This window comes from Cariama cristata, unplaced genomic scaffold (assembly GCF_000690535.1).
Source record: "Cariama cristata isolate BGI_N322 unplaced genomic scaffold, ASM69053v1 scaffold10033, whole genome shotgun sequence".
Classification (NCBI taxonomy): Eukaryota; Metazoa; Chordata; class Aves; order Cariamiformes; family Cariamidae; genus Cariama; species Cariama cristata.
Window position 1 is genome coordinate 86,778 of NW_009610123.1, and position 13,654 is coordinate 100,431.

At 37.0% G+C, this 13,654-nt stretch overlaps 1 protein-coding gene across 1 annotated transcript in view; it reads left to right on the forward strand.

The window, feature by feature from the left end:
* LOC104159774 (pleckstrin homology domain-containing family A member 7-like) overlaps nt 1-13,654 on the forward strand; it is a gene marked incomplete at its 3' end in the record, with an annotated part of 64,479 nt that overhangs the window by 36,227 nt on the left and 14,598 nt on the right. Inside the window, exons 2-3 of the mRNA XM_009697769.1 lie at nt 1,427-1,510; nt 9,738-9,849. Coding sequence (XP_009696071.1) covers nt 1,427-1,510; nt 9,738-9,849 — 196 coding nt within the window. The remainder of the gene's footprint in view (nt 1-1,426; nt 1,511-9,737; nt 9,850-13,654) is intronic.

The following is a 13,654-nucleotide window of genomic DNA, read 5'->3' on the forward strand; positions in this document are numbered from 1 at the left end:
ATCTCTTTGGAATTTCATTAATTTGAAACCCCAAAATATTTCTAGATGCCTTATTCTGTTTCTAGGGGGACATCCTGCTATGCTAGACAATTGGGACAAATCTGTGAGACCTGAAATCACTGGGCGTTACAGGAGGAAAAACCCCAAATCTTCTCTAAAATGAAAAAATAGATGAACTGTTCATTTTTGGCTCACAGAATCACTGTGTATAATTCATTTAATGGCCTTATTATTTTTGTTTTCTGAATATACTTACAATGTGTTAATATTTTGCTGCATTTGATGAAAATTCTAGTTTTAGCTGTTGTTTACCAAAATATTGTTAACTAAATCCATAAGAATTCAGAACCTTAAATAAGTGAGCTTTTAGTTCATTTACTCTTTCTAATTCTAAGGGTTCCTAACAGCATGTCGGTCACAACCTTTCTAATTCTGAAGTAAGATCTTCAATTTCTTGTTTCTTAAAAATTTGTGATTTTTATGGATTGTTTCTTTGGATAGGCCTGCAGAGTAAAGGGCTTAGTAGGTGTGAGCCTGTATAGAAATTATCTTGTGTTTTCTAGACAATTGAAATAATCAGCTTTGAGGAAGAGGGCAGACTACCAGTTTATCTTGAAATAAGCTTGCTTCACTCCATGTTTTTGCGTTATGTGAGTACAGTTGCACAGATAGAGAAACTAATTGTCCTTAATGGATACCAATATTTCACAGAGGGTAGCAAAACATCTGGATAGTACTCTGTGAGGGGCAAGTTGATAGAAAATCCCAATTTTAATTCAACTCAGATGAAATACTAAATTGTGTTGTTTTAAATAGGCCATGCAGCTGAACAACTAAGATCATATATGATCCTCTGCATGGAGGTGTAAAGAAAAATCTTTGAAGAAATACCATAGTAGAGGAAAAATAGTCATACAACAAATGGCTTCCACAAAGTCTCTCTCTGTGATATGATTAAATATTACAAATTGTGTAAAATATTGTCCAGCAACATTTTAAATTATTTTACTGGTTCGGTTCTGTGAAATTTACAGCAATACAAATCAGTAATTTATGTTGTGTAATTTCTATGTTATGTAATTTCTATGTTATGTTTAGATAATCTGGTAACAGTTAAGTGTAAATAATCATAAGTTCAAGTGCATCTCCCTAACTAAGGATTGCAGCTAGTTTACTTTTAGAACATTAACCTGTTTAATAATTAAATGGCACAGTGTGCCATTGGCAAAGTCAACAAGAATGCAGGAAGGAGGTGAAAACTTTTCTGGCTTGAAAAGTACCTCAGAAATATGTTTCATTTCTGGAGTAGCAGCAGCAAAGCATCAATATAAACAGTTCTGCCTTTTAGAGATCATAGATATATTTTACTGAGTTTAGCAATATTAATTTCTTTTTTCTTTTTTTTTCTTTTTTTTTTTCCTTTCAGCCATAATCAGCAGACCACATCATTTAGACATCCTGTGACAGGACAGGTTTCTCCAGAAAATATTGAATTTATTTTGCGAGAAGAGTAAGTAGTTTTATACCCATGTCAAGAGATCTAAAACAGTAACACATTTACCTACAGTAGTTTAGTAGTTTCACAGTTCTGATATTGTAGCAAAACTGTCATTGAGATGGTTGATGCTTAAAAATTTACTTCTTATTGTGGTGATATGTTTTTATTTCTAGCACTGTTCTGCGTTAGGGCTTGAGAGAAAATCTTGACCAAATCTTTAAAACAAACAAATAAACAAACAGAAAAGACAGTATGAATAGGATACTTATTGTATTATAATATAATATATTCTATTACTTATAGGATACTTACAATGATGCTTTAGCCTTCTGTAAATATCAGATATACAGAACATAAATGTAAAATGTCTTTCGAGCAAACTGGAAGGTTTGTACTGAATTTGAAATACACAAAATACTACTAGTTTCCATTGCAATTCCTTGGTTTTTGCATGTTTTAGATTTTCTACATTCCCTGTCTTGGGCTTGTATTTATTAAATTTTTTTATTAGGCATTCTTTAATTTATTCTAGAGCAATAGTCATGTATATTAGATTCCAGCATATTTTATCTTGATCGTGTGATTAAAAAAAAAAAAAAGAAATGCCTGTGTTCAAACGGGTGTGTCTGGGCATCTCTTTGGTGTTGGTTGGATCATTCCCTGTTTCACTGTAGTGTTTAACTACTCCTGCATACTATTTGCTGCATGCTAGGATTGCTCCTGGAAACCCTCTGTAATGGGATGACTGGATATCCTCACCAGACAGAGTCCAGAAAGTTCTACATCACTTCTAAAACCACTGCAAAGGGCAAGAGGAATGGGGTGACACCAGATAGCTTTTCCTTTTCCAGCCTAATCTTCCAACACTGTTGAAGCAGTGTGTAGCCCTTCATGCATCACTGAGACTGGGCATCACGCTGTAATGGCTTGGTGTAGTGGTTTGTATGGCTGCCTGCATGATTCTGAACACTTTATGTTTCAAATTATGTGCCGTTTAATTTGCTTTACATTTAATTTAAAGCAGTGTAGCATTAAGAAAAATGAGGCCCAGAGAAGGGCTATGCAAGACTCCCAGGAGACTGAGGCTTTTCTGGCAATGCTTTCTGTTGTGGACTTGGGAGAGGAAAGAAGTCGAGCATGACCATACAGCCCTCTGCTCAGAGCTTCTAGTGCAGCCCTGAGAAGGGCTTCTCAAATGGTTTAAAAAACAAACCAACCAAACAAAAACAACAATAGCAGCAAGACTCGAGCAGAAAAACGGCTAAACAGCTGCCCTCCCCCAAGCCCAAAGCAAATCCAAGGGCCAGTCCTATGTCAAGGCATCTCCTGAGAACCAGCATGAAATAGAACATTGAATGTATTTTGCCGTGTTCAGGGAAGGCCTGTGATGAGGTACAAAGAGTGGGGTAGCTGCTGGGCTGAGGTCACCCCAGGTGTTCAGTGGTACGTAGGCGGCTTGCAGCTCGGGAGGGGTTTGGCTCTTTACAGGTTATGCAAACAAGCTGCTCCAGATCATTTAGCGAGGAGAACAGGCATCTTGCAATGGAACAAATCTCAAAGACAGTATGGATGACAGCCACTGTGCACCTGTGTTCTGACTTCCATCCGTTAATTAATTAATCCGTTGTAAAGGTTCAATCAAATTTAATATAAAGAAATTTTAAATGTGTAAGGGAAAATAGATGTTTGGATAGAACTCCTTGGAATGCCTCCCTGCATTAGTCACACTTCCCTGGGCTGTTCCTGGTTTTGTAATCATGGTAGCATATAAAATATTAAAAGCAGAATTGAAAGAACTTGCTGGTGGGACATTGTTTTAGTGATCTTTTGTGTATGTTAGAAACGTTTTTGGAAAAGAAATGAAGGTGTTTATTTGGAGGGCAGACAGATGAATGGGCTTAACTTGTCATCTCTACACTTCAATTACTCACACTGAGATGGTATCAAAAGTGGGAAAAACCTTACAATGTAGTAGAATTAATAGAGACAAGTGGGTTTTATTCTAAAAGAGGAAATGGCTGGAGGGATATAGAGAGGAGTATGTGTTTGTAGTGACTACTCAGGAAACAGTCTTTGCAAGAACATTTTTCTAAGCTTCATTGTTGGCCTGAAGTACATATTGATTGTTTGTAATATATCACTTAAAATTGCTTTAAGGATCTCAGTTTCAAGTGTGTGGGATGCTCTGGTTTCTTTAGTTTTGTACCGCTTCTGTGTGACAGTCTGGGTTTTACACAGATGCTGTTCATCACAGACATATCTGAGTTCCTGTCAAATGATGCTGTTGACATATGTGGATGTCTCCGCTGAAATCAAAGGAGCTGTTAGCACCTCCCTGTCTTTAGGTCTAGGAATTGTGATGGGGCTGAGCTGTGTTTTCAGTTCTTTTCCCACAGGGATCGGGGATTTGTATGGAATCATTGTTTGTTGTGTATTAGTTTGGAATCTGTGTTGTAGATCATATCTTGTGATGGAATGACTGTCGCAAACAGGATGCAGTTGGAAAGATAGTCTCTGGATTTGCATGGTCTGTGGAAACTTGGATCCTTTTGCCCAAGAGTCCTTTTCTCTATAGCTGAAGAATCCTGTCTGAAGGAGTAGCATTCTTAAGGGTTTCATAAAAGGCAATTTGTTCTTCAGTGCTGTTGTGACGTGATTTATTACATACAGGTTGATTTTAATTTAAGATTAGGGCCAAAGCCAGGAGTTGTAACCAGATGTTGACAGTGAGCTAGTGGGGAGATGTAAGCACAAACTTGTTCAGACTGCAACAAACGTATCTATTAAAAGAACACATTTAACGTCAGAAAAGTAATTTACAGTAATCTAGGAATGATGAATGTACGGACTGCTCTGGCCATTTCTCATCCAGGAAGCAATGTTCTGGCAAGACGATTTGAAAAGAAGTTTTGGAAAATGATGTAATCCTAACTTGATTATGAGTCAGTTGTGAACCAGATGCCCTTGCCTCACTTGATCAAGTGAGAACTGGATACTTTCAGTAGAAGGCTGAGACTGTATTTCACTAGTCTTTTCCCAAGGCATTTCCCCTTTTAAGCAATATCACATCAATTTTCTTTTTAAGCCAAAATATGATTTCCTCAACTCCATTGTTACTGGAGGTTAAAAACACAGTATTGCATGAAATCTGTAACTTTTGAATTGTTATCTTTTGATCTTTATGCTATTCCTTCTTCCTAAAGGTATTCTTATTTACTTTTTTTTTTTTGAGAAATAGTGATTAATAATTCCCTATTTCCCAACTCATTCTTAGCTAAGAACACTGTCAAACCCCCACCTCTTATTCTGTTTTTCCAAGCTTAGCAGCTTTGGTCACTTAACGTATGGGATGCATGTTCTGTACCTTTCGCTTGTGCTGCTTGAGAGCTAGCTTTTAGATTTGTCTTTTTTTCTGATGGAGTGATTGATTATAGGTGAATGCAGTATTCAGCATGGGAGCTCATTGTTTTTTATAGTAATTTAACTGTAGTTTTTCTTCTCTTTCCTAGTAATTCTTAACATCCTTTGGCTGCTGCTACTCATTGTGCTAAGACTTAAAAATATCCTTTCCTCAGATTGCCAGTGTTGTTTAGAACGATAAAAGCTGCAGTGATGTTTTTAATTTCTTCCTTGTTTGAATTAGTTTTTGTTTTTGACAATTCAGTTTGGCATCTTATCACATGGTTACTCATATCTGAAGATTATTTTTCTATCTGTTCCTGTCAGCATTTCAGTTTTTGTCCAGCATAATTTTTGTCCTCTGTTGACTTGATCACCTCACAGTTTTCAGGATCACCTATAAATAATTAGAGCATCTTGGCTGTGTGGGAAGTCCTTCTGGTAGCCTCCCTCCATTTCACAACTGTCTCTTGATTTCTGTGCTTTACTGTCATGTTTTTAATGAACCCTTAATCCACAAAGGGACCTTTCCTAAACAACCAATGGCAAAATTAATATTAACGATAAGGCTGCTGGACAGATGTTAGATCTAGTTTAACCACATCGTTATACATGCATTTCTCTGAAAAATCTATGATAGAATTCCTTGGGATAGATGTACGTAATGTTTTGATTTCTTCTCTCACCTTTCTTTAAATGATGGTTCTTTAAACAGTTGTATACAGAAAGGAAGAAGCGGGCACTTAGAGCCACATATCTAATTGTATCTGCTGCTAAACACTACTAGTTGTGTATTAGAAGCTTTACAATACGTTTGTGATAGTAGGATGTTTGCAAATGAGAAGATAGTACTTTAAAGTTAAAAAAAAAAAAAGACGAACGTAAATGTACAAATATAGAGGGGGAAATATATAGTGAGTTTAATCCAATGAGTGTTATCCTCTTTTTCTGCCTGTTTTCTGTGCAACTGATAAAGCCTGTGTATCACCTCTGGGGAGAGAGCCATCTTATTCTGTCTATTGCATTTGGTTACTATAGCAGCAAAAATATCAGCTGAAGAGAAAGGAGGAAACTCAAACAACCCCCAAAGAACTATCTGCCATGTTTACATGTATAGAAATACTAGGACAGTTAATTTTTTATCTAGCTGAACAGGAGATTTACTAGTATTAAAGCTAGATTGACATGATATTACTGTGTCTTATTTGGTTCTGACAAAATAAACTTTTTAAGTTGCTGGTATGAATGTGGATCTTCTAACTTGACTAATCTTTATGATCCTTTAGTGAAAAGGAATGTGTTCCCTCCTGAGTATTGCATTTTCAGTATGGGCTACTGGTGTAATCATTTCTTTTGTTGTTCAGTTGTTTCTTTTTTTAATAAACCAAATATTGACCATATAATTCTTTTAGCTGGTAAATGTGATTTCTGTAGACATACTAGCACTGTTTAAGTGGAGCAGGGAGTTACTTGACAGGAGATACTATATAGACTGTTGTTTTCAAGTATTTTAAAAAGATTTACAAGGGACTGGAGCTCTGAATGTGCATTCTGTAATTCTGTATGTGTATGCACACACCTAGAGGAGGCAGTAAGAAGACTATCCTGAAAATAGACAAAAAAAGTCACTATGAAGACAGAATGGGGTATCTTGGATAACAGCTATTACCAAACATCTTTGGTGTAATAGTGATTTTGAACTAATATTTTTGAATGCACAGAGTTAAAGCTATAGTCACTTATTTTTAAAGATTAATCTGTAAATACTATTAGTACAATGTTAACTCCATTAACATGCTGGGATATTTCAGGTAATTCTGCTTATTCTGCATATTTTTATTTGCTTTTAAAAACTGAGAATATTAATTAGCTGTTAAGAGACTTGAATAGTTGAGTTTCGTTATGTTGTTATGTCATTATTTTTATGTTAATATGTCATTATTTCATGCACAAAACTATTTTATCCTTGAAATACTATGTACAAATACTTTAATTAATTTTCAGTATTGTTTGGTGTTTTCTGTTACATCTCAGGTACAGAAAGTTTGAATCACTGGTGTTTGGTGCCAAAGACCTTTTTTTAGGAATATAGTGATACATTTTCTCTTTTGATGGACTTACTGGCTCTTTTACTGGCTTTTTGAGTTCTTCCACATGGCAACAATCTCACATTTTTTAAAAAACCTTTTTCTCCTTGTGAATTTGAAGTTTGTCGTTAATCTTGGTACTACTAGGAAAGGAAAGCTTGATTTATTTGCAGTGATCACTTTCAGTAGCAAGTGGAAGAGAAATCGCTACATGGCCACATTATAAATACTTAGAAATTAAGTGTTTATCACTCTGTATTGCATTATGATTTTCTGATAGTGATGGTCTCGTTGGTCTTGTTAAACACATAAAGCTTATCTTCCTCTGTATATTTTTTTCTTTCCAAACTGCAGTATGTTTAAGCTACTGTGAAACACTATCTTGTGGAATACTGAGCATCTGTTCAATCTGAGTTGAATTTGTTGATTAAAACCATTCCTCTGGGCTTACTTCTCTTTTGACATTAATGTTTTTATTGGAAAAATTAAATTGAATTTGTTGAAACTTAAATGTTATTTTTCATTTTTGTCTTTCCTGAGAAAGTTAGCTCTCTATGACATAGCTACTCTACAAATGAAGAAATATTATCTAATCAGATTACCTATTTTCTGGAAAGCCTATATGTTTTCTGAACATGTATGTTTTGTGCTCTCTCCTCTTCCCTCAGCGTCTCCCTTTCCTCCCTCCTTGCCCCGGCAAGTCTCTGGACAGTATTTTGCAACTGTCCTGCAGTATAAAACTCAATAGTTTGTGGTGTAGACATTGTAGAGAATCTAAATCTCAAAGGAAAAAGAAATTTTGTGTCTTCTAAGGCCAAACATTTTCCTTGGATGTGTTTTGTTTTCATACTTTTGCGACTTATTTCTAGTTGCTGCCTTAGTGATATCAAATCTAAAACTTTAGATTCATTTTGAGGAAGCAGTGTAGAAGGCTGTAACATCTCTGTTAGCGTTCCTTCCTCATTGAAATACCTAGTCACAGTTTAGTTGCCTCGAGCGGGGAAATGAAACCTTTTTGATAAGTAAATATTAGGAAAAGGCAAGTAAGATGCAGGCACATGGTAAGTGTGCGTTTTCTACCTGTTCTGAACGTTTATGGAGTGGGAAAGGAACAAGTGAGAGCAGAGTCAAAAGCAGATAGTAAAACTGACTGATCAACCGAAATAGTTTAGTCAGACAGTGTTGTATATGGGAAGTGTCTTAATCTGTTCTTTGCTAAACCTGGATGTTGTTAAAGCTGATTAAATGCTGAAATGGGATACCTGGTCCATAAGAGATAAGGCAAATTGGCTCAAACTGATGTGATGAAGCTTTCATGCACTAAAGGCTGGCCAGGGATTTTACGGACTTGCTGTAGTTTGTTCTCATATCTTGGACTTGAACTTACATACAAAAGCTAGAAAGAAGGGATTTATGCCAGATAAGCAAAGCAGAAAGGAAATGGGATCAAAGTTGTGTTACTTCCTTGCAAGCTTAGTTGAAACTGTGTGGTCACAAAAGGAAAAATGTGCTTTCCCTGACACCGGGTTAACTGTAAAAGCCTTTGGACAGGTAATTGTTCAGATTGTACCTGAGGAACTGAGGAAGAGCAATGGTGGCAAATACCTTGTCCTCAGTTAAACCCTCTATTGAGCTACTACAATCACAAGCTCTTCCTTTCTGTTCTTATAACTGCTCAGAATTACTCTGTTCTCTCTTACTTTCAGAATTTAATTGAATTTCAGCGGAAGCAACAGTAATGTTTAGCATGGCTTGTGTGGGTTTTTTTGTTTGTTTTTTTAAATAAATGGCTTTGGTGACTTACTGAGGTGGGAAAAGAAAAATCACTGGTTGTTAATTGTTTGTTTTGTTTTTTCTGATGTGACTGTATTGCTACTTGTTCCTAAAATACAATTTGCTAAACGGTGGTGTTAATGATTTTTGAAAATAGCACCTGTGGGTTTAACTCACAAGTCGGTGTCAAGCTTGACTGCGGAGGCTGCCCTTCACAACCTGCATGTGGGATTCCACAAGATTTTGCACTTCCGTTTACCCTCTCATTTCTGCGTTTGGGCAGCTGTACTGAATTCTTACGTGTTGAACAGGTTCTTATGGTAGGATTGATCTCACCTGTGCTTTAAACGGATATCTGCATCTGAGCTAGTTATCAAGATCTCTTGAATCTTAGCATGACTCAGAAGTTATTTATTTCCAACAATATCTGCCATGAATTGCACCGTTTTGCTTAAAAGATATTTTAATAATTCATATTGTGGTATGAATCATATTTTGGGAAGATTCAAAGATCTAACATTAAGTTAGTGAAAGATCTAACAGTAGGCTACTCTGATTTTAAATAAGAAACCTGTTATTGCGAAGTGCTGACTCCTCTCCTTCCCTTCCAGTACTGACTCTTTTGCATGTTTGCAGCCAAGCCTCTAAATTGGGCACAGTTTAGTTTCTCTGCATTAGCCTTATCTTCTCTGGGTGCTCTTTGATATACCTTGATTCTTTGTTGCATTTGCAGACAATTTGGCAGTTTTTTTCCTCCTGATACATAGGCAAATACCGATCATCAGATGTCACAGGCAGTATCTGCTTGAGAAATACCTGAAATCAAAATAATAGGGTGGTGCAAAGGAAGTTGCAGATGCATGGGAAGTTTTTGACTAGGCTGTCATTCATTTGCGCACTGTAAATCTTAAATATAAAAAGGCAACACTGACCGTTTGAAACAATGTGCTTTAGATTATCTGTTTGTGTTTGTTTTCTAGACAGAATTCATCTATGTCCAAGCAACAAATAAACCAAAGACCTTCAAGCATGGTCAGTGAAACATCCACTGCAGTAACTACATCTGCTGTTGATACAAAACCTGGCTCTAAGGTAAAGGAAAAAGGCTATTGCTTCAGCTTGATGATTACAACTTCACTTGCTTTAAATTCAATACTCTCTTACTGCTGATTTTCATAGGGCCATGGGTTTAGCCTAGAAGTCAATAGTTTACCTCAAAGAAGAGGTAGTATCTTCTACCCAAGCAAAAACCTTTTTACAGCATAGAGGGAGGTGATGGTCTTGAATTATAATTTGAAAAACAGTGATTATTGTGACATGTAAAGTTTGAGAGACTTGTTAAGAATGGAAGTAAGTATATGTAATACTAGTGTTCCAGCAGGTCTTTTGATAGTCCAGTGTATATGTCTAAAAGTGCTGCAGAATGCCAGGAATTGTAATTTGTACTTCTTTCTTTTCCATGCAACCCGTAGTGCTGTTCCCTCTCTTAGTAACAACTTAGATCCTTTTCTGCCATTACTGTAGTGCACAAACAGTGCAGACGCAAAGTTTACACACAGAATGTTTAATAATAGAAAAATCCATTATTTGTCATTGACAAAGATCTGTTTCAGTTTGAGAGTAAGGTACATTTGGAATTTAGTCTGTTCAAGCATCTGATGGTGTGAATGGAAGCTTGTAAATGTTACTGTGCGATACAGTACTTTGCCAAGTCAAAAGCAGGAAGGATAGTAGTGTAATGTATTTATTACTACCTACATTTTGAGAGTATGTTTTGGATGGATTCTGCATAAGAGAAGTAGTTGAATTGTTGATGACACTGATGGTTGCTGGTATTTGTTCCAAGATGAACCGTTGAGGATTACAAGAAGTAAATGAAGAACGGGTCTAGCAGTTGAGAGAAACGGGCAATGGTGCCAGGCATGCAATGCTGCCAGCTCTGTGGGACTGTCTGGAGCTGGAGTGTAGAACACAGGGCTTAGTTCAGGGCCGCTGTAGATGAATCCTCAATATTAAGAGCAGGAATTTCTGAGAGTTTCAGTTTTTCCGATCTGAAAAATAAGGATTTTGTCTAATTTTCTCGGAGATACTGAAAGGATTCCTGAGTTCATTTGTTAGTGAAACGTTGAGATTTTTTTGAATGAAAATGGAAGAGTTTGACTTAAACAGATGTTTTTTTGGTGGGCTGTTTTTTTTCTGTTGGTGTTTGTTTGTTTTAATTCCTTCTAGATTGAAAGTTATATGTTCTCTTATGTGTATGTATTGGCATATTTTTACCAAGATACAGTTCTTCTTTTTGCTGTTTAGAAAATCTGTTCCAAATGAAAAGCTGTCTACATTTTTTTGACTGTCTAGTTTTAGGAAAAAAAACACACCTACATTTTTATAATTAAGTTAGCAACTTTCTTCTTCAGATAGAGGCTACTGTAAGAAAAAAGACAATGCAGTGATGAAAAGGGATTTGAAAATTTTGACTCTTGACATTCTGGTTTTTTTTGTAAAAACTTACGAACCATTCACAAACAAGCCAGCATAACAAATGTATTGAAGTCAAAAAGGACTCCTTTGTCTTCAGTGACACAGGCAGCTGCTCTGACCTGCATTTTTCAACACACAACGACAATACCAGAATATTTCAAGTTAGGAAAAGTCTACTGCAGTACAGACGAATAGTTTTAAAAATACACCTTTTCTTTTAAACTAACTTTTTATTCTAGCCAGTGGAAGGAAGGTGTGACATTCATTATCTCTTATACTTTGTTATGCTTTATTCCAGAACAGAATGAAATGATTAATAGTACAGGTGACATGAAAATTTTAATTACATAAAGCACCGTAAAATGATTTTTTGTTTCTATTATGGGTATTGTATTGATACAGAATACACAGCCTTGGGAAGACTTTTCCCCCTCCCATGTAATAGAAATTGTTTGGTCTTTTGACCAAGTCCAAGGATGGTTTTTCTGCATGGTCTGTATTTTTTTTAAATTCAGTAAGGTCAGAGAATCAAAGTGCTTGATCACTGACAGGGGATCTGATGAAAAAAATCAAATTTAAACACTGCTGGAAGTCTAGAACAGCTCTACTTTAACTGTTCCTCAGTTCGTCCACCTTTCCTCAGATAAATATGAGAAAGGAAAAATTAGGAAACTAAATTCTGTACATTTTGTAAATTGACTTCTGTTCAGGTACATAGCATAGATTTTTGACTTCCAGAGCCTGAAACTGTTTCAACCTCATTTTTCACCACCGTTGTAATATAGCTGTTGCATCTAAATTTGGCAACAGTTTTTTAAAATCTTGACTGAATTGATTACTTCTCATTTTTCTTAAAAGAAAATACATGTGGCTTGGCCTGATGATCATAGAAGCATCCAGAGCTTGACTGTCCTTGTGATATGTCTTTGTGTGTTCGTTTAAAGTTGGTATTTGGATACAGGTTCACAAGTTACCTTTTGAAGTATTTTCAATAGCAAACACAAAATGCCTAGCATCTTATTTCTTCCTTCCTTTAGTGGCGGACTTGCTACTTGTACGTCTTTTGAGTTAGTACTGAGGAGATTTTGTGGCCATAATTGACCTACTGTGTTTGCTAGTGCTCTGCAACCTCTTAGCTGAATGCCTTAGCACAGGTACAGCAGCGAAACAGGCTGGGAGATCTCGGTGATACCATCCTCGCCTGGCTGTTACTGTGAACTGGTTATTGCCAGCTGAATGACAGGAGCATCTGCTCAGAAACCTGCTGCTGTTCACAACCCAGCCTGTTAGGTTTGTGCTAGCCCTAGACAGCCAGGCTGCTCAGGTCGTCTCCTGCGCTGCCCTGGGCTGCGGGTAAGTCTTGTGCAGACTCTCGCTGAGGTGTCTGGTAAGGTGTGTCCTGGTTTCGACTGGGATAGAATTAATTTTCTTCCTGGTAGCTGATGCAGTGCTGTGTTTTCTGGATTTAGTGTGAGAATAATGTTGATAACACACTGATGTTTTAGTTGTTGCTAAGTAGTGCTTACACTAAGTCAAGGACTTTTCATTTTCCCATGCTCTGCCAATGAAGAGATGCACAAGATGTTAGGAGGAAGCACAGCCAGGACAGCTGACCCCAACCAGCCAAGGGGATATTCCATACCATAGAATGGCATGCCCAGTATATGTACGAGGGGAAGTTGGCCGGGAGGGGCTGATCGCTGCTTGGGGATGGGCTGGGCACCGGTCAGCCGGTGGTGAGTGATTATATTGTGCATCACTTGTCTTCCTTGGGTTTTACTCCTCTCTCTCTCTCTTTGTTATCTCTATTGTTATTATTATATTTTTACTTCAGTTATTAAACTGTTCTTATCTCAACCCACAGGTCTTACCTCTTTCCGATTATTCTCCCCATGCCATGGAGGGGCAGGGGAGGAGTGAGCGAGGGGCTGTGTGGTACTTAGTTGCTAGCGGGGGTTAAACCATGACAAGTGTCACTCCTAGGGAAAAGCCCATACTTGACATTCTTCCTATCTCCCAAGTGTCAGGGCATGTCACAGAAATGATCGTGACATGCAACTCACCTGACTTCTCAGCAGAGCTGAAAGCAGCGTGCTGCTTCCTGGTAAACAGACCTTGGGGAAACTGTCTGGTAAAATCTGCCCTTTGATATCTCCCTACAAGTGTTAAATGTATATTGCTGTTTTATATGCTATAGCACCAAAGAAAAAGTGGATTTTTGTCCTTACTGATTATTGCTATTCTCTTAAACCTGCATTAAGATATGTGCTTATGTCTACTGAAATGTGTGAAACTTGGTGCAGATTGGTAAAGCCTGGCATCAAAATCCACATAATCCATTTAAAGTTATACATTGCTAGAATATTTTATTATTATATATGCTGTCTTGTAGTCCAGATGTTGTCTGACTGGCAGAAGC